Genomic DNA, 21,765 nt, shown 5'->3' with positions numbered 1-21,765 from the left:
ATATTTCTTGTTAAGAATAATATCAGCAGCATATTTCATGTATGGTTAACATGTTAATGTGGTCATCGAAGTTAATTATGGAGACATTTGAAACGTGTGCCGAAATACAATAATTTTTACGGATTATACTTTCGGTTTGTCTTGACAGTTGTTGTAAGTTTTGCTTTTACTTTGGATAATTCAGCTTTTCCTTCCTTAGTGGGCCTGTTGCTAGTGCTGGCAAGGAGAGCATCGTTAATTTAAACTTCAGAATAGAGTTTGCTTCTATCTTCAGCTCTCGCATTATGTTTGGTGTGGTTGCTGCTTATCATGTATCACAAATAAAGTTGACTATAAAGTACAGAAGGTGATATTAATGTTGACACCCAGATCCTTGATCCAAGAGATATTCTAAATCATGTCCTGAAATAGAATGGAGGGCGACAGTAGTTGAGGGAGTAAATAACGGAGATGTAAATCTCTACATTTATGTTCACAGCTGCTACCGAAATAAGGCTTGGTGTCAGGCCAGAATTATAGGAACAGTGATCTCAGGTGGCTGTAGAATTTTACGGACGATAGTGGGAAGACTGCAACAATACTTTAAAATGGTGATGCATGAGATTATTATAACCCTGACGTTGCTGGATTGAAAGCCAATGTTGCTCAGTAAGTATAGAGTTCCTGAACGCATGAGACTTAGTATGAATAATGGCTGAAGGAGCAAGTGGTAAAATGTGCCTGGGTTGGATAGCAAGGCATCGGTATAGTCCCAGTTCACTTGGTTATATACTCCTCTCTTGGTACCTTCACAGCCAAACTGGTGGCAATTATGACTACCTCCCGAGACTGGTGCAGATGTGTTCTGTGCATTTCTTACTATCTGGTGGCCATAGTGTTGAGCGATTTGCTTGTCATCATGGCAAATGCAATACTTAACTGTGTTTATTAATGCTATAGTATCCTTTTCGCTACCCCTGGCTACAGTCTCAATACTGTGCTGATGTACACAACCTGGGAATTCTCTTCCTGTCCAATAGCGGCCTTCACAATTGTGAAGGTTTGTGAACATTTGTCTCCAGAGCTTGAAGGCCAGATATTGTACTAAGAAAATTGCATCGCTGGTCTTAGCAGTGACCTTTTCCCTGAGCTATTTCAAGAACGCCCCTTTCTACTTCATTTACACCCAGTCTATGTATATCCTCGACGGGATGCCATGCTTCTGTGATATCACACTCACTTTCCACATTTTGCCTGCCTGGCGGGTGTTAGACTGGCTCGAACGAATCTTAACCCCCTTTCTCCCATTCCTCCTCATTCCTCTGCTCAATGCCCTGACGGGCAGACGCATCATATTAGCTGGCAGAGCACGCAAGAGACTCAGGGGCAGTGAGAATGGTAAAGATCCAGAGATGGTGACCCGCAAGAGATCCATCGTCCTGCTCTTCGCCATCTCTCTCAGCTTCCTCCCCCTGTTGGCCAACTGTATGGGTCGCTTCCTCTACCGATTGATTACTAATGAGCATTACGCCAGCAGCTTGAAATTCAAAGACCCGCAGAACATTCTTCAAGAAACACCCAACAAGCTCCAGGTAATCAGTTCCTGCAACAATGTCTTCATCTCTGCGGCAACCCAGAACAAGTTCCAAAAGGAGCTGAAAAGAATGTTAATGTGTCCTTACACATCTCTACTGAATGCTTCAAATGGTAAAAAAGAACACAGCTCAATACCATACTGATGCCATTTAGCACCAGTGCGCCCGAGAATATAATACTTTCAATTTACAAGGAATAAGTACTAGACTCAAAATGCGAAAGTAAAGAAATACAAGATAAAAAGTCAAGATGCGTCAGGTCCCTTAATAAAAAATGCTGAACAAATTCTGAATGATCAGAGTTTATGCCTCTCTGGTTGAAATTTGTGTTTACCTTCTTAATTGAACATCAAATACATCTCGGCTTCATTTCATGAAATAACAAGACAAGTTATCTTCATAGTCCTGTGTCAATATTTAGTCTTCACGTAGAAAGCGGGAACAGGGCACTGGGTATAATAATCAACCATTATCAAAATGAATGGCAGAGCAGACTTGAACAGACATATTCTATTGTTTCTAGTATTACGCATGTTTCGATGTTAATAGTGAAAAAATAAATATGGTTTCTGCTCATTTTGTAATTACTGTTCTGGATTACTGGAATATTCTTCTGTGCACAGTTGGTGCCAGTTGTCTTGCATTACAATAGGCATGTTCTTTCTCTTTCTTTCTTTCTTTCTTTCGTTCTTTCTTTCTTTTTTCTCTCTCTCTTTTCTTTTCGCTGCAGATCTGAGATCATTAAACTGCTGAATTTTCTCAAGGTCTGGAGCTCAGCAGTGAAAAGGATTTTAGAAAATTCTGCTTTGTGCACCATCGTTGGAGTATTCATAAGAGAACGAGCTCAGGCTGTGTGTTTGGTTTTTGGTGATACCATAGGAAGTAATAACAATTCCATGCAGCTTTGTTGGTACAGCATAAAGTTAGCATCTGTTCTCTTAACTTCTGATGAAAGTGGCTGAGTGACAGAAGTCCCGTGGCTCGAATATGAAAATGTCTAATGAGGAAATATCATGTGGACTTGTGTTCAAAATTTAACCTGAGACACTGCTCAGGTTGTAATGTGTTTTGTCCAGAATTACCAGTCATAAATAGTCGCCAAACAAACCAGACACTGATTAGTTGCATCCTCGTTCTCCTATTTGTAAAAGTGGAGATGGAAATATTAATAAGTTCTTTCTACTCCCCCAGTCTCAACATCCTGCTGTTGTGTGTCAGTTTGCTCTCACTTTCATTCCTTATGTGCCCCGTTGCACTTATGAGATCAGTACGCAGTCAGCTGACTGCTACTGAATGAAAATACTTTGAGACAGATCACAGGCAGTGTCCTTATCGAGAGAGTTGCCTCATTGTTGGACACATTGATGATGATATTGTTGCCTTTATCAATTTACGACCATAGAAATGAGCTTATCAATAGGGTTTGTTCATTCAGGCATTAATAATCGAGTTCTGGTATATTCTCACTTCCTGTATTTCTCCTTTTCTATGTTGTTTGAAAGATTAGACTGTAAAGAGTGAGAGTTCTTCCATCATTGCTTCAGTTTCATCGAATTAACCAAAGTTCTCTATTGGTGGAAGTAACGAGAGCAGAAACATTATAAACGCCACATGTTAATAACAAGGTTAAAACAGAAAAACTCCATCAAAACCTTAGAGTAGATTGGATATACTTAAATGAGGGTTAATAGTTTCCATATCACTGCATGTTTGTGATTTTATATTGCTGAAAATGTGTTCCACCTAACTCGATCGCCTTATCTGTTTATTTTAATGCCCAGTGCCTCCATGCATTTGAATATATAGAAACAATGACAACAAGACCAATTTGAAATAATCACGCATCAACATTCTTCATTGATTTGAGGATTTGAAGATGTTTCAGCTAATGCACATAGACTTCAGATCGCCAACAGGTGGAGCTCTGCCACGTTATAGTTTACAGACTGCACGATGCACGCTTATGGTGACTCCATGTTATTTTGATCTTGTAGTAATCTAGCAAGTTGCATTCTTCCCAGAACTCATTCTATGCGTGCCACATACAATGCTATATTAAGACATTCTCTATCCCTTCAAAGAACTCTTACTTCAACTATAGAAATGGCTTTTGTCGCCATATTCTTGCTTCTTCTACTCGGTTTACGTTGTTTATTCATTTCTTACACTTTGTCTCTCAGTCTGAATACTTGCAGGCTTCTGCCGACATTTTATATTAATCTATTAATCTCATTCATTCTGTCTTCATTTATTAAACTTTGTCGCCATCTGTACGTCATTTCACTCACCGTTTGTGAGGCCTCAGCATTCCTCGAAATTTGCCTCAATGTTTCTCTCTCATTCACTCAATATTTCCTTTGCTTTAATTTAAATTTCTCAATTTCTTAATTTTGTTTGTTTTCGTATTGCTGCTTTTGACTCCCTCGATGTAAATTCATCTAATACCCTCCCCCTCTCTGTCAGTGTCAGGCATAAAGTCATAGAGATCGACCACACGGAAATAGACCCACCGGTCCAATTCGCCCATTCTGACCAGATATCCTAACCTAATCTATTCCTATTTGCCAGCACTTGGCCCATATCCCTCCAAACATTTTCTATTCCTATACTCATTCAGATGCCTTTTGAATGTTGTAAGTATACCAACCTCTACCACTCCCTCTGGCAGCTCATTCCATACATACTCTACCCTCTGCATGAACATGTTGCCCCGTAGGTCCCTTTTAAATCTTTACCTCCTCACCTTAAACCTATGCCCGCTAGTTTTGGACTACCTCGCCGAGGGAAAAGACCTTGTCTATTTACCCTATCGATGCCCCTCATGATTTTGCAAACCTCTTTAAGGTCACCCCTCCCCTCCGCCTCTGGCACTCCAGGGAAAACAGTCCAAGCCTATTCAGACTCTCCCTATAGCTCAAACCTTCCACCCTGACAAGATCCTTGCAAATCTTTTCTGAACCCCTTCAAGTTTCACAACATTATTCTTATTAGAGAGATACCAGAGTTACACAGAATATTCCAGAAGTGGACTAATGTCCTGTGCAGCGGTAGCATAACCTCCCAACTGCTCTATGCAATGCCCTGAGCATTAAAGGAAAGCATACTACACGCCTTCTTCATTTTCCTATCGACCTGCGACTCCACTTTCAAGGAAATATGCATGCCTGGGCCTTTACTATGTTTTCTTTCATAATATCCTTACCTCTTAATCTCCATGATTACATCTTCTTCATTATTTTTCTCCATCTATAGTTATTCTGTATTTTCTCTCTACATCTACATGTTATCGCTTGTCTCTGCCTAACATCTTTTCCCTGTCTCCCTTTCTAGATATGTTTACCCCCATGTGAAAACACGAGTTGATTTGAATGGACTTGGTACTGCTTTGTCCATCGTAATTTTTTGTTGCATGGAAAATATGCGCGTCTTCTTCCTCACTTCACTTCCAGGAGAATATATTTGTCTATCGATGATGAGATTTTATTAGAGACATAGAGTCATGGAGATGTACAGCACGGAAACAGACCCTTTGGTCCAACACATCCATGCCGACTAGATATCCCAATCCAATCTAGTCCCACCTGCCACATGTGAAATGGGAATCACTGGCTGGGACAACATTTATTACCACCCCGGGCTGTCCCCAAAAAGCTGGTGTTGAGTTGCCTTGGAAGGGCTACAGTCCATGTGTGATTTATTGACCCATAAAAGTGTAAAGGAAGCAACCCTCACTCCACCCCACCCCCCCCCCAGCCCCACCCCCACCCCGAACCCCACCGATTCAAGCGTTTCATCCACACAACAAGAAGTTAATACAATCTGCAAAAGGGCAGCACTGGGTAATCGCTGCCAGAATGTGTCCAAGGCACAATAACAAATTCCCTCTGAATTCCAGCCTGACAGTATCCCCACTGGCCTCTTTGCTTTGCTGAAGATGTTGACCCCTTTGTGAACGATAGAGGCCATCTCTTTCGCAGTGTCGGTGTCAGTACGATGTCACAAAACCTGCTCAGGCTACACCACTACTGATATCTCTTTCTGTTATAGTGATGTTAATCTTTATCATTTGATCATTGGGTAGTATTATTTAAATGCATCACCGGGCCAGACCTGAGCCAACTCCACTGATTGTTCATTCACTTCTGTCAAAAAATAGATCAATTGACAATACAATATCAGGTGAGGTCGTTCAGCCCATTCTGCTAGCTCCGAATCACCATCTCGATGTCCTTGTACAGCAGTCGAGTAATACGAAGGTGCAGCAGACGGTGAATAATGCAAATTGCATGTTGGCCTGAAAGTGAGGGCGTTGGAGGACAAATGGGGGAGGTCTCGCTGCAATTTTACAGGGCCTTGGTGAGACATATCTCGAGAACTGTGTACAGGTTTAGTCACTTCATTAGAAAGGAGATGTTCAGGCTATGGAAATTCACTAAATTAATTCCTGGCGTATGAATTGCAACTGGACAGTTATGACTACAGTCAGGAGACAGTGAGGTCTGAAGATGCTAGAGATCAGAGTTGAGAGTGTGTTGCTGGAAAAAGGACACCAGGTCAGGCCGCATCCAAGGACCAGGAAAAGTGACATTTTGGGCCAGAGCCCTTCAGCAGGAAAGGACAGAGGAGAGGACTTGGGGAGTACAGTGAGACAGAGACTCACTGACATCTTTGCATAGAGAGGAGGAGAACTTCTTCAAGGCAGGCATCCTTGGAAGAGGCTTTGCAGTATAACTGAAATCAACCAGGAGACAGTGAGGTCTGCAGATGCTGGAGATCAGAGTTGAGAGTGTGTTGCTGGAATAGCATAGCGAGTCAGGCAGCATCCAAGGAGCAGGAAAATCGATGTTTTGGGCTGGAACCCTCTATCAGGAATTTCCTGTTTCTCGGATGCTCCCTGACCTGCTGTGCTTTTCCAACAACACACTCTCAACTATGACTACATTCACTCAAATGTGGAAGCATTGACAGGATAGGGGAGAGAGCTCATGGAAACCTATAACATACTAACAGGATTCGACAGGCTAAGCACAGGGTGATGTTTCTAATGAACAGGCGATTAGAAACAGAGTAAGGCTAGGGGGTCGGATGTAGGACTGAGACGAAGATAATATTTTCTATGCAGAGAGTGGTGAGCCTGTAAAATTATTTTGCCACAGATTACAATTGAGGTGCAAGTGTTAAAAGTTTTCAGAATGGGTTAGGATTAATGGCATCGCAGGGCATAGTGTAAAACCTTGGACGTTGAATTGGCTGAATTGAGTTGGATGATCAACCATGATTATATTGAATGGCAAAGCAAGCTCTAAAGGGCAAGTGACCTACCCCATTCCTATTTTCTACGTACTATTTGTTTCTATGTAACACACCTCTATCTGTAGCATAAAGAGATGTGTTAATTACGGTAATAAAGAAATAGCATGTTATACAAATAGAATGAGGGACAGTCTGAAAAAAACGTTACCACTTTATAATCTTGTGTAACATAAACAGTGATATTATTTGGCTCAGTACTCACTGAGACATCATTTAATAGCAAGGCTGGACTTATTCATGAATTAAAAGAAATACAGAATAGTGTCACAATAACAAGGTAGAGCTTACGTTATTATTATTAACAGAATTGGGTACAATGCAGTGATGTAAATGTTAGCTGTTGCAAAATATAAAATGAGACGCCTAATATGTAATAAACTGAGTAGGGAATTCATGCTACAATAACTGAAGAAACGGTTTCCCGTATAAACCATGGCAGTTCTCAATACGTTGATGAACGAGCCTTGATCTGATGTAAGGAGCCAGTGTTTATCAAAGGTAAACGTGGAGACGTGGAGTTGAGCTTGGATTCAGATCAATAATAATCTGACCAAGTGGCAGAGCAGACGAGAGTGACTTAATGGCGTGCTCGTATACCGAATTTTCTTGGGGGTTGCATGTGATATTATAAATTGTTCAAGGGACCCGTGGAGATATAACAAGGACGTGCTCTCTCCCACCATGATAAGCGAACCAGAGCCAATTCTGATCAAAACTAATAGACAACAGGTACTGGGGATCTGAAATTTAAGGCGCAAGTCAAGGGAAATCTCAACATGTCTGCAAGAACAATGGACAGGAGGGAAAAAAAAACACAATTAACTTTTCCAGTCCAATTTGATTCTCCTTTGGAACTGAAGAGCTGGTAAAGTATTAACTTCAATACTGTTAAACAGGGGAGGAAAGGTGAACCAGAAGGATGTTCAACAAATAAAAAAAGTGGCGAGTGAGATTAGAAACCAAATAGTCCATAAACAAAAGTCAGAAGCGGTGATAATGGCTATAAGGAGGATAACTAATCGATCAACACTGTTGTACGTGTTGACAACAGAATAAGTATCAGCTCTGACGAAAACAACATCTTGAAAACTAAGACAACGATTGAGGAGTAATATTTGTGTTAAAACGGTGGAGAGAGTTTGCAGTCTGAATTTATTGAACTCTCAAACCTATAAAAGCTGAAGAAGATTGGAATAACCAGTTGATTGACCATAGATTCTGCCTGGCTTTATACATTCGCTTCTGCAAGCACTTGCAATTTAAATCACCCGAGAATTTTCGGGACAACTTTCGCCTTGCAGTTTTCATCATCACGTGAAATGTGTGTGTGTTTTTTTTTTCGACACAACCGTGTTCATTTTCTGTAGCATGCCACATTATATATTGAAATATTTGCTGTTGATATAATTCTCGTATTTCTTGCCTTGTTTCTTTCCTCCTCTTCCTGTAACCAGTGACGTAACGGATAGGAAGTAGCGGCGCTAGATCTGCTTTTACAAGAACCCTCAGGAATTCACCAACAGATCCATCACCAGCTTTCATGAAAGAACTATAACCTGTCATTCACTACTATTAAGAGATTCAGCCATGCGTGCAATGCATTTATTTTTCCTGTTCATCTCCTGTGAGCATTCTATATCTCATTTCAAACACTGGGCATTAATATTGTCTGTATATAACGATTCTGAAACGATATCTAATATACTCCTAGTATGACCTGGCGGTATCATCTTGCACAAAGATCATCCCTTGAAGAAATGCATTATCCATTAAGGAAGACAGCATTGAAATAATGAATGTCAAAATATTGTATTGTGATAATTATATCTTGCATATTCAATGAATAATGGGGTTTCATAACAGGAAAAATGCACTGCATCTTTCGACTTTTGTTGATCTGCAATTTTCTTGTACAAAAGCAGCCCGACCTCTTCGTTTCCTGTTTAATTAGCAGAAATATTCTTCATGTTTCCCCAGGCAGTGGCTTTGGAATTGAAGTATTGCAATGGCCCGGTTCCAAAACAGTTAAGCTGGGAGACCCAGCACAGTTTGATTACAACTTCACCAGCTCCAAGGCATCAGCCTTTCATTGGTACAAGCTGACAGCAGATGGGAGGCCGGAGTGGGTCCTGACCAGCAGAGAAAACGGCAAGAACGTGGTCGGTCGATGGGAGATTGTGCTTGAAATTAACCAAAGGGCAGGCTATTTCGCGTTCAGAAGGACAACGATGAAGGATTCGGCAGTCTATTAATGTGCAATCCAAACACTCACTGTGCCAGCAATGAACGAGACAACAGTTCAAAAACTTGGTCCTGAAAAGCATTCACTAGACTTTACAAAGATCAGGTATTCCATTACTCACAACAATGCATTTCACTGCTCTGTTGCTTAATGAAGCTGAACATACGTCATTGCCTGCAAACTGAGGTTTGCTGGAATTGTATTGCACAGAATGTCTTGCACAGCAACTGTAACTAGTCCGTGCTGATGTTCACTCTCTGCACAAGTCTCCACGCACATTACATCACTTAAAGCTAATCGTATCCTTTCTGTCTCTTCCTGTTTCAAACATTTCACTTAGATTTCTTTAAACGTATCTACGATCATTACTTCAGTGGATCTAAGATCTCAGTAGATTAATAAATGTCTTGATGGTTTTGTCAATTATTCCTTGTCATTCTGATACTCATGAAGGTGGAGCATATATTTCTCATCGATGCTACCAAGCTCTTTCATAATTTTTAAATTATACTTCAATTATGATATCAGTCTTGCATATTTTATCAGTTAAACTTTGAAGGCGCCATATTGATGCACATGCATACGAAATCAAATTAATGACACATTGCACTGTGAGATAGAACTGTTCCTTGTTGTTGAGCAGGTTTCACGTTTGTAATATGTATGTGCTGTTACAATCGATGCTCGACCTGGCGAGTGTTCCTTGTCACCTGACTTATGTCTAAAGGATGAAATGATCACCTATCGGTGTGAATTGCTCATAAAGGCGTTTCTGAGAGCAATTATATTCAATTGCTGTGTGATCGAAGATAGATCAGACAGTGTAGCTAGTGATTTGCCTAACATAAAATGCAGGAAGCAATCAATGAGGTGCAAACAACAAACTGGTTATTTCCTGATTACTATTGACAACCATGATCGTTGTACTTTGTTACACACAATTCAGATCCATTCATGAACAGAATGTAATTGTCATACCTGCTATAATGCTGTTCCAACTTACGGTTCTAGAATATTCATTTCAACATCTGCACCACTTGGTCATTATTGTATGCTTTATATGACCGCGAGAATATTGTTGTTATTATTCAATCACATTTTTAACTTAATTATCACTTCCATCACTGAATCAGATGACAATTACTGAGTACTGTACTGAACACCAGGACCTCTGGTACAAAGAGACTTCTGGTATGTCGGAAGTGTCAGACTCTCGGCAACATGTTGGTCAAAAATCAAGCAAATAGGGTGTTTAGAAATCATGGAACTCCACGTTGAAAAAGAGCATGGGTAAACAAAAAAAAAAATCGGTTTTCCATTTTATTTTCCAAAGAGAAGTCAGTCTGCTATAACACACTGGATAAACGTGTCTTATTGTTTGTGTTTTGTGTCATGATTGTTAAAAATCCAAGTTGATAACATTGGAAAAAGCAAATGCAGGCCATTCCAAATTTCCAGCCTTCCCCATTTCAATTCAGTTATGGTAAATCTATATCAACGCCAAGATCCTATACTATTCCCATGTTTTTGATTCTTTTAGTATTAGAATATATGTTGATTCAGCTGCTGAATACCTACAACAGTCTGAGATACAATAACATAACTTCATCTTACCTTTGTCCAAAATGCTGGAACCATTCAGATTCTCTCACCCGGTGTGAGAGACGTTCCTGGAGAGTGATCCCCCGATTTTTCAGGTCCTTTAGAATTCTACTATGTTCCAATTTCACAGAGAAGAATTTTAAAAGAGGTTGATTTAAAAAAAGCAAGTTGATCGGTTGATGTTAAAATTCCAAAATTCCGTCGATTCAGAAAAGGTTCCCTGTAACTGGATAACAACAAATATAACCTTTCTGAACAAGAAAAGAGGGAGGCAAAGATAATAAGGAGTTTTATGTCAATTAGATGAACGTCTGTCATGAGACGGTGTTGTAATTGATCATTAAAGAGATTGTGACATTGTAGAAATGGCTGGAGAAACAACACTTCCGGCAGAATCTGTGAGGAGAAAGCAGAATTCGCGTTTCCAGTCCAGTGACTGTTCATCAAAACTGAATTATGATAAAGAATCACCAGACTTGAACCATTGACTCTGTTTTCTCCCCACAAATTTTGCCAGACCGACTTGGTTTCTCCAGGAACTCATGTTTTTCGTTTCAGATGTCCAGCATCCTCATTTCTTTAAGTTATTTTAACGGGCCACGTGGACAAGACTCAATATAGTTGGGAAGATCCAACGTGGTTTCATTAAAGGGAACTTATATTTAACCAACTTGTTGGAATTCATGAAGGGACAACATGAGTCATGGATAAAAGGAGAACCTGCAGACACACTGCACTCGGACTGTCAGAGGCTTAGGACAAGGTATTTGCAGTAAATGAAAGTTCTTGATGCAGGAAATACATATTAGCTTGAATATGAAAGTGGCCGACTGGAGGAAAACAGCAAAACAAAACTGAGAGTTTTCCAATTGGCAGGATGTGACATGAGGTATCCGGCAGGGTTCTACGTTGGGACCTTAACGATTCACAATTTAAATTATTCGACAAGATGAGGGGAGAGAAAGTATGGCAGACAACACCAAAATGTGTCGGGAAAAATGATGTGAAACATTGCAGGATGGAGAACGACTGCAGAATGCAATGTTTCAGAGGAATTTAACTATTCACGTGTAAGAATCACACAGAGTCAGTAACCAGGTACAGATAGTAACCAGAAAGGCAAATTAGATACTAACCTTTATTAGCAGACCAGGTGAACACGAACGTAAGAATAATGTGACTTCATTCTACAGAGCATTGATGTGACTATGAGAAAGAACTGTGTGGGCATTTCTAAGGAAGTATTTAGTGTAAATGGTTCAGAGAAGATTAAGACCTGAAGAGGGTGGAGCGCCTTATCAGTATAGGTTGGAAATGTGCATTTATAATGTCAGAGAGTCATTGCCACTGAAGCTGATAACAGCGAGCGGTGACTTGATTTAAGTTTACAAGGTCCAAAATGACCTTGGCAAGGTTTGCACACAAAAGATATGTTGTCTATTTGGTCAGTCCACAAATTTGTCGAAAACTGTGGTGCTGGAAAAGCACAGCCGCTCAGGCAGCATCCGAGGAGCAGAAGAGTCGACGTTTCGAGCATAAGCGCTTCGTCAGATTCCTGATGAACAGCTTATACTCGAAACGTCGAATCTCCTGCGACTTGGATGCCGCGGGCCGGCTGTGCTTTTCCAGCACCACACTTTTCGATTCTGATCTCCAGCGTCTGCAGTCCTCACTTTCTCCTCGTCCACAAATGCGGACCATCATTTATCAAAGTGGTAGTTAGTGCTTTCGCGCAGAGACAAGGAAGGTTTTATGTTTCGGTTGGTTCAATTTTGGAACCCTGATTCAGAGGACTGTGGAAGCAGGAATATTAAATAGCGGCACGGTGGCACAGTGGTTAGCACTGCTGCCTCACAGTGCCTGAGACCCGGGTTCAATTCCCACCTACTTGTTGGGCCGAAGGGCCTGTTTCCACACTGTAAGTAATCTAATCTAATCTAATCTAAATACTTAAAGAAAGTAGGTGGACAGATTCTTGTTGAGCAAGAGAATGAAACGTGATCGCTAGCAAATGGGAATGCGGAATTTGAAACATAAACATATCAGCCATGATCTTACGAAATGATGGGGGCAAGCCTTGCTATTGCTCCTATCACATACTATCATATTTCATACTATTTCTAACTGTTTGAAAGAAAGTTAATGAATACTCGAAGGAAAAGCATGTTCAAAGTTCTCGAACGTGCTTTTATTAATGACTTACATATCTAAACAGCTTTGTTTTGTTTATTTTCAATTGAAATACTATTTTATTGTGACATAATTCAGCAACTTGCGTCAGCGCTTTCGTGTTTGGATTTTTTTACTCTGATTACTGTGTGTGTCAGCATGCTCTGCTCTGGGATTGACAAAGAACAGTGAGGCGCTGGGGCTTGTCATCCAATGCAATTCTGAAGGAGAAGGGCAGAGGTACAGTTTAGATTACTTTACAGTGTGGAAACAGGCCCTTCGGCCCAACAAGTCCACACCGACCCACCGACCACCCATACCCCTACATTTACCCCTTATCTAACACTAGGGACAATTCACCTGACCTGCACATCTTTGTGACTATGGGAGGAAACTGGAGCACCCGGAGGAAACTCATGCAGACACGGGGAGAATGTGCAAACTCCACACAGTCAGTCGCCCGAGGCGGGAATTGAACCCGGGTCTCTGGCGCTGTGAGGCAGCAGTGCTAACCACTGTGCCACTGTGAGAGTGCTTTGAAGTGAATATTCACAGTAAAGGCCACATGCACGATTTATCAGCGAACTGGATTATAACCTCTGTGTTGCCAAATCTACTTATGACGGGTGGGTGGCACGAGAACTTGAAACCGTCAGTTACCCGCCTGTGACTGCATCCAGAAATAATAGGCCAACCGATGCAGAAAGGCACCCTAGGAATTATTCAACGTTCAGCAATGTCCGTAGAGAGCAGGGTGAACGAAAGCAATTAGAAATGGAGAGGAAGTTAGGGATATACGGGCAGCAAAATCCCGTGAGACATAAACAGGCAGAACAGTTCCTGCAAAAATCAACATGGTTCCTGAAAGAGACAATCTGACACACTGAGACAGATTGAAAGAGAAACCACGAAAAATAGTCAGAAGTAGAGAGTAAGGGAGAGGGATTTACCTTTTTTTTTTAAAAAAGAAAACAAAGTATTCTCCTTTGTGATTCCAGTGTAAATGAACGTGGTTTTTCAGAGATCAAAGGTATGGAACTGTAAAGCAGCTGTATTACAAAAACCGCATGTTTAACAGTTCTGTGTAGAAATGAGCAAAGAAATAGAGAAAAACGTTAACAGGTGCACGGCTCTCACACCCTGAGGGCAGTAGGTCACTAACTATGGGTCATAATTTCGAAATCATTAGCAAGAGAGCTAGGAGAAATTTGTTTACTCCGAGCGTTGCTAAGAGCTGGAAACGTGTTGCCCAGGGAGAGTCGTGTTGGTGGATTCGACAGGAGGTTTCAAAAGAGAGTAATTACGCAGCCTGAAATAAATCGCCTAGTTTTCAGTGAGCAGAGACTATATATGTTCTGTGCAGGGGCAAGGCTTCAGTTGATTAACCTGGAGAGTCACAAGGACACTTGCACCATGGAGAAACTGTGCAAATGTGGGGAGTGCGGGACTCGATTCAATTACCCGTGCGAACTGGATATCCATGACCGCCGACACACTGGACTTGTTGGGCCGAAGGGCCTGTTTCCACACTGGAGAGAAGGCATTCACGTGCCCCTCGGGTGTGGAATAAAAAAAAATTGCAAACGTATCCAGCCTCAAAACACACCAAAGTGTACAGGAGACCGTTCACTGATCGTGATTGTCAGGAACGGTCCAATCCTTCATCAAAGCTCCTGATTGATCAGTTCATTCTGACCAGAGACATTTTACATGCTGTGATCGAGAGAACAGCTTCAAAAGCAAACAGCTGAGACACCAACACACGCACACATGGATCAGTCCTCACTCTTGCTCCACCTCGGGCGACTGTCTGTGTGGAGTTTGCACGTTCTCCCCGTGTCTGCGTGGGTTTCCCCCAGCACTCCAAAGATGTGTAGGTTAGGGTGAGAATTGGCCACGCTAAATTATCCACAGCGTTCAGGAACGCGTACATTCGGGACATTATCAAGGGGAAATGGATCTGGTTCGTCTACTCTTGTTGGTGTGGACTTGGTGGGCCGAATGGCCTGGTTCCACACTGTAGGAATTGTATGGAAGGGATTCATTGTGTCACCCCCATCTTCTGACACACCAATTTGTTCACACTGATGAGAGACCTTACCCATGTTCTGACTGTGGAAAACGCTTTAAAAGTAAAATTGACTTGCAAGTCCATCAACGCATTCACAGTGGGGAGAGATCGTTTCCTTGCTCCCTGAGTGTGAGCATATTCAGGTGTTTATCCCGATTACAGACGCCATCAGCGGTTTCACGCTGATCAAAGACCTTTCAAATGTTCTGCCTGTGAGAAAAGCTTTAAAAGTGAACAGGATCTGTTGACACACCAGCGAGTTTGCACTGGGGAGAGGGCATTCACCTGTTCCACCTGTGGGAAGAAATTCACTCGCTCATCCATAAGACCATAAGACATAGGAGTGGAAGTAAGGCCATTCGGCCCATCGAGTCCACTCCGCCATTCAATCATGATGCGCATTTCAGCTCCACTTACCAGCATTCTCCCCGTAGCCCTTAATTCCTCTAGACAACAAGAATCTATCAATCTCGGCCTTGAAGACATTTAGCGTCCCGGCTTCCACTGCACTCCGTGGCAATGAATTCCACAGGCCCACCACTCTCTGGCTGAAGAAATATCTCCTCATTTCTGTTCTGAAATGACCCCCTCTAATTCTAAGGCTGTGTCCACGGGTCCTAGTCTCCTCGTTTAACTGAAACAATTTCCTAGCATCCACCTTTTCCAAGCCATGTATTATTTTGTACGTCTCTATTAAGTCTCCCCTTAATCTTCTAAACTCACTGTGTCCCACTGTGAGACACCAACGAGCTGACACCGGGGACATTTATTTGGTGTGTGTGTGTCTGTGTGGAAAACGATTCATTGATTCGCCCCATTTACTCATATACTCGCGAATTCGCACCCAGCAGAGACCATTCGATCGATTCACATGTGGGAGGAGATTCACTCAGCAATCGCAGCTCAATGACGATCAAATTGTTCACACTGACCTTTCAAGTGTTCTCATTGTGAGACGATCCTTAGGCTCAGAAAGTGTCCGGTGATGTATCAGATGGGGAGATGCCACTCTAAGTGAGGGAACGAATTCATTCAGTCATCCCACCTGCTGAGACCCAGGCATCTTCAAATCGGGGAGAGATTGCTCATTTAGTCAACTTGCTGAGACACCGGCACGTTCATAGTGACGGCCAGGGCAGATTCTGCTGTTGTAATCATATTCTGCACTGGATCACACGAAGAACTGAACCAAGGTCATTATGTCAGGTGATGTTGCTGATGTTAATATTTCTTATAACTGGGTTGCAGGGCCAGTAAACTCTGGCCGAGAACGTTCACATTGTGTGAATGAATTTGAAAGAAAATTCAAGTTTGGCACTCTGGTCCAGGCAGACAGTTTAAAATACAGGAGTCAAACATGTCAGCCTGTCATAAAACAGCTGAGGTTGGTTTCTGCTTTTCCATTCACTTCCTTATTCGCCAGGGACTAAGTGATTTTTGCACTCCTCCCACCAAAGTGCCCCCCTGCACGTAATCTGTCTTTGAGTAGTTCGCTATTAAACAGCCAAACTGCCGAGTTTTGTAATGTGGAGAGAAAGAGTGAATGTTTCAAGTCAATGAGCTTTCATCAGATCTGAGGAAAGTTAAACACTGAATGGACCTTGAGCAAGGAGTGGGTGCGAACGAGAGTCAATTTTGGATGAAGGAAACTAACGAATTCAGAAACTTGTCACCTGGACCCGATGGGCAGCACGGCAGCTCAGTGGTTAGCACTGCTGCCTCACAACACCAGGGACTTGGGTTTGATTTCACCTTCGAGCTATTGTCTGTGTCGAGTTTGCACATTCTCCCTGTGTCTGCGTGGGTTTCCTCCGGGTGCTCCGGTTTCCTCCCACAAACCAAACATGTGTAAGTTAGGTGAAATGACCATGCTAAATTGTCCATAGTGTTCAGGGATTTGCAGGTTAAAGGGAAACGTAGAGTAATGGGGAATGGGTTCGGCTGGGACACCTTTTGGAGGATCTGTGTGGACTTGTTGGGCCGAAGGGCCTGTTTCCACACTGTAGGGAATCTAAGATTCTAAAATCACAGTTCACGTGTTCTGCATGTTGATGTGACTCCAATCAATCATTCAGTCCGGAAAGTCAAAAGGACATTAGCCCAATGGAGAAAACATTGAAATATGAGGAGTTTGGGAAGGGATTCATTCACTCAACTCTTCAATCTCACCTAACATGACTCTTTCACTCAAGTTAAGAGACCTTTAATATGTTCCAACTGTGAGAAAAGGCCCCATAAACAAAGGGAATCTGTTAACGGTGACTCAGTGGTTAGCATTGCTGCCTCACAGCACCAGGGTCTCAGGTTCGATTGCAGCCTCGGGCAGCTGTCTGTGTGGAGTTTGCACAATCTCCCCGTGTCTGCGTGGGTTTCCTCCGGGTGCTCCGGTTTCCACCCACAGTCCAAAGATGTGCAGGGCAGGTAAACTGGCCATGCTAAATTGCCCGTAGTGTTAGGTGCATTAGTCAGAGGGAAATGGGTCTGGGTGGGTTACTCTTTGGAGGGTCGATGTGGACTGGTTGGGCCGAAGGTCCTGTTTCCACACTGTAGGGAATCTAATCAATTATAATCTTGACACCAGAAAGTTCGCACTGAGGTGGGGCCATTCACCTGCTCCGAGTATGGGAAAGGACTCATTCATAGAGTCATACAGAACAGAAACAGACCCTTTGGTCCAACTCATCCACACCAATCAGTCATCCCATTCTGACCTGGTCCTATTTTTAAGCACTTGGTCCAAGGTCCTGTAAACCTGTAATTCATGTCCCCATCCAGATGTCTCTTAAATGTTGAAATTGTACCAGCCTCCACCACTTCCTCTGACAGCTCATTCCATGCACACAGCACCCTCTGTGTGAAACTAAAACACCTCAGAATCTTTTCAAATCTTTCTCCTCACACCTTAAACCCATATCCTCTCGTTTTGGACTCCCCTATGTCAAAGGCGGGGCATCAAAAACCCCTCGATTAGATTCAGTCTGTAACTTACTCCCGGTGTCTGTTATTCTGTATATAAACCACTCCAATCCCCTCAATTAGCTTCCAGTCTGTAACTCATTCCCTATGGAGGTTTTTAGCCTCTCAGGTGTAGATCGTGGTGGATACGAAATGCAGGTTAATGACTGTCCTGCTGCCTAGGAATCACAGTAGGCCTGTGGCCTACTTTCGCGACATATGATGGTGAAGACCAGAGATTGTTGGCTCCATGACATAGAGTCAAATGCCCAGAGAGTCGACACCCATGATGAGCATCAGCTCACTGATGTTATATAGTATAGGAACTAAGATCTGTCTTCCCTGTTGGCTGGGGATTCACTGAAGGCCGATTTTTCCCAAAGCCTCAATAGGGTAGGCCACAGTATGGCTGAAGTCGGGGGGGTGGAGATCCAAAGAGAAAAACAAACTTTACCAGCACAGGAATTCAAACCTAGCCCAGTAGGCCCCATGGTATAAAAGGAATTAGTTTGATAGCCTGAGGGTGGTTCGTTTAATTTATACAGAATAACAGATACCTGGGAGGGAGTTACAAACTGGAATCTAATCAAGGGGTTTGGGGTCATTTATATATAGAATAACAGATACCCCAGATTCCAGGTATCTGTTATTCCTTATATAAATTCCCCTGAACCACTTACTTAGTTTCCAATCTGTAACTCACTCCCAGGTATCCGTTATGCAGTATATTAAGTCCACCCTCCCATTAAACTCCTCAATTAGATTCAAGTCGGTAACTCCCTCCCGAGTATCTGTTATTCTGTATATAAACCATCCCAAACCCTTGATTAGATTCCAGTCTGTAACTCCCTCTCGGGTATCTGTTATTCTGTATATAAACCACCCCGTACCCCTCAATTAGATTCCAGTCTGTAACTCCCTCCCGGGTATTGTTATTCTGTATATAAACCCCACCCCGAACCCCTCAATTAGATTCCAGTCTGCAACTCCCTCCCGGGTATCTGTTATTCTGTATATAAACCACCCCGAACCCCTCGATTAGATTCCAGTCTGTAACTCCCTCCCGGGGTATCTGTTGTTCTGTATATAAACCATCTGGAACACCTTGAATAGATTCCAGACTGTGAATCACTCCGGGATATCTGTTATTCTGCATATAAACCCCACTCCGAACCCCTGGATGAGATTCCAGTCTGTAACTCCCTCCCGGGTATCTGTTATTCTGTATATAAACCATCCCGAACCCCTTGATTAGATTCCAGTCTGTAACTCCCTCCCGGGGAGCTGTTATTCTGTATATAAATCATCTGGAATACCTTGAATAGATTCCAGACTGTGAATCACTCCGGGGTAGCTGTTATTCTGTATATAAACTATCCTACCCCCCACTCCACACCTCAATCTACTCGAATAGATTCCAGTCTGTAACACCTTCCCGGGTACATGTTATTCTGAACATAAACCCATTGATTGATTCTGGTCTGTACCTCACTCCCTGGTATTGTTGTTCTATCTCTAAACCACCCAGAACCTTTTGGATAGATTCCAGTCTATAACTTAATCGTGGGTATCTGTTATTCTATATATAAACAACCTCAAACCCCTCGATTAGATTCCAGTTTGTAACTCCCTCCCAGGTATCTGTTATTCTGTATAAATTAAACGAACCACCCTCAGGCTATCAAACTAATTCCTTTTATACCATGGGGCCTACTGGGCTAGGTTTCAATTCCTGTGCTGGTAAAGTTTGTTTTTCTCTTCGGGTCTCCACCCCACCCCTCCCCTGACTTCAGCCATACTGTGGCCTACCCTATTGAGGCTTTGGGAAAAATCGGCCTTCAGCGAATCCCCAGCCAACCAGGAAGACAGATCTTAGTTCCTACACTATATAACATCAGTGAGCTGATGCTCGTCATGGGTATCGACTCTCTGGGCATTTGACTCTATGTCATGGAGCCAACAATCTCTGGTCTTCACCATCATGTGTCGAGAAAGTAGGCCACAGGCCTACTGTGGTTCCTAGGCAGCAGGACAGTCATTAACCTGCATTTTGTATCCACCACGATCTACATCTGAGAGGCTAAAAGCCTCCATACAGCTTAGATGCAGACTAAAGCTTCCTTGACACTACACATCCTCCACCCCCCATCAAACATTCCCAGCAGATGGCCAGCATGGGGTTAGATACAAAGCACAGTGCCCTGTAATATGCTGATGGGTGGATCTGCCTCAATAAAAATTGCATTGATCTGAAAGAGATTTTGCCAATCGGCATTTGAATAATCTAACTGCCTCTCTTTCTCTCACTGTCTCTATTTCCCCTCTCTTGCTTTCTCTCCTCCTCTCTCTCCTTCTCTCTTTTGCCCGGTCAGTATCTCTCTCACTTTCTACTTCTCTCAGTCTGTATCTCTCTCTCTCTTTATGTGTATATCTCTCTGTTGTTCTCTCTCCATCTGCGTGTGTGTCTCTCTCACTGTCTGCCTCTGTCTCTCCCTCTTTCTCTGAATCTTTGTCTCTGCCTCTCTTTCCCTCTCTCTCTGTGTTTCTCTCTGTCTTTCTCTCTCTCTCTCTCTCTCTGTGTCTATCTACCTCCCTCCCTCCCTCTTGATCTCTCTACAATCTTTTGTCCATACTGCCCTCAGGCATCTGTTTGGGTTACACTGGTTTGAACCAGGAGTAATCCAGTTCTCACTGACCCAGCCCCAATTCTAGCTTGTTGTCTGAGCCAGGAACGGATCGCAGTGAGACGCTGGTGAGAGAGTGACACACACAGAGACAGAGACAGTTAAAAAATCCAGGTGAGATTCAACACACAGACTGGGTGAGAGAGACACAGAGAGAAAGAGTTCAGATGGGGGAACAGAGAGGAAAAGCCAGACAGTGTGTGAATGGGACTTTCTCTCCGTCTCTCTCTCTCGCTCTCTCTGTTTGTCTCTCTCCTTCCCTCCATCTCGATCTCTCTACATTCTTCCTGTGGGCGCCTCAGGCATGTCTGGGTTGCACTGGTTTGAATTGGGAGCGAGGCAGTTCCCATTGACCCAGCCTCAATCCCTGCAACATGTCTGAGCCAGGAGCCGATGGCAGTGAGACACTGAGAGGGAGGGAGACAGTGACTATCTCCCAGCCTCTGTCCCTTTCTCTCTCCCATCTTCCCTCCCGCTCTTTCCTTCCCCTTCCCTTACCACCCCCATGCCCTCCCCACCCCTCTCTGTCTAACACACACACACACACACACCTCTCACACTCTCCCTTCCTCTCGCACAGAGATGCCAGAAAAGGAGAGCAGTCCGGAAGACGAGGGGGAGAGCCAGGAGAGGGGTGAGGCCAAGACGACGGAGGAGACCAAAAGCTGGCTGAAGATGCCATCCTCATTCACTGAGGCTCTGAGCACCTTCTGTAGCACGACCACCATCCATGGGGCGGTAAGGCTGATCTGTACTGAGGGCAATCGAATGAAAACCGGCCTATGGGCAGCCATCCTGGCACTCACCCTGGGTGCCATGTACTGGCAGTTTGGCCTCATCTGTCGGCAGTACCTACAGTTCCCCGTTCAAATTTCACTCTCGATCCACAGTGGCAAGATAGAGTTCCCCGCTGTCACCATCTGTACTCTCAACCCGTACAGGTAAGGCTCTCTCTACGGTGTCAACCCTACCCCCAACCATCAAACACTCCCAGGACAGGTACAGAACAGGGTTAGACACAGAATAAAGATTTTTCTACACTGCTCTCCCATCAAACACTGCCAGGACAGTGACAGCATGGGGTGAGATACAGAGTAATGCTGTTTCTACATTGTCCCCCCATTGAACACTGCCAGGTCAGGGACCACACAGAGT

General features: G+C 43.1%; 1 protein-coding gene and 1 long non-coding RNA gene across 6 annotated transcripts in view; one reads left to right on the top strand and one right to left on the bottom strand.

Moving 5' to 3' along the window:
• LOC122543611 lies at positions 1 to 15,977 on the bottom strand. Its single transcript, XR_006310117.1, has 3 exons — positions 15,904 to 15,977; positions 10,744 to 10,957; positions 1 to 3,142 (listed from the first exon to the last, which is right to left on the bottom strand). It is a non-coding gene; the product is annotated as an uncharacterized LOC122543611 (long non-coding RNA).
• A 110-nt stretch (positions 15,978 to 16,087) lies between these two features.
• The window catches only part of LOC122543594 (amiloride-sensitive sodium channel subunit alpha-like), a 15,491-nt gene continuing 9,813 nt past the window's right edge, over positions 16,088 to 21,765 (top strand). For 2 of the 5 annotated variants that reach the window (XM_043682412.1, XM_043682416.1), the window contains exons 1-2: positions 16,089 to 16,177; positions 21,191 to 21,551. In XM_043682412.1, the coding sequence (XP_043538347.1) occupies positions 16,171 to 16,177; positions 21,191 to 21,551 (368 nt within the window). In that variant the 5' untranslated portion in view covers positions 16,089 to 16,170. Of the gene's footprint in view, positions 16,178 to 20,523; positions 20,725 to 21,190; positions 21,552 to 21,765 lie in introns of those variants that run through there. The other 3 variants (XM_043682413.1, XM_043682415.1, XM_043682414.1) reach the window with 3 other exon arrangements.

This window comes from Chiloscyllium plagiosum, chromosome 44, assembly GCF_004010195.1.
Source record: "Chiloscyllium plagiosum isolate BGI_BamShark_2017 chromosome 44, ASM401019v2, whole genome shotgun sequence".
NCBI classification, from domain to species: Eukaryota; Metazoa; Chordata; class Chondrichthyes; order Orectolobiformes; family Hemiscylliidae; genus Chiloscyllium; species Chiloscyllium plagiosum.
Note: the sequence above shows the minus strand (reverse complement) of the source record. Positions and strands in the feature narration are given on the sequence as shown.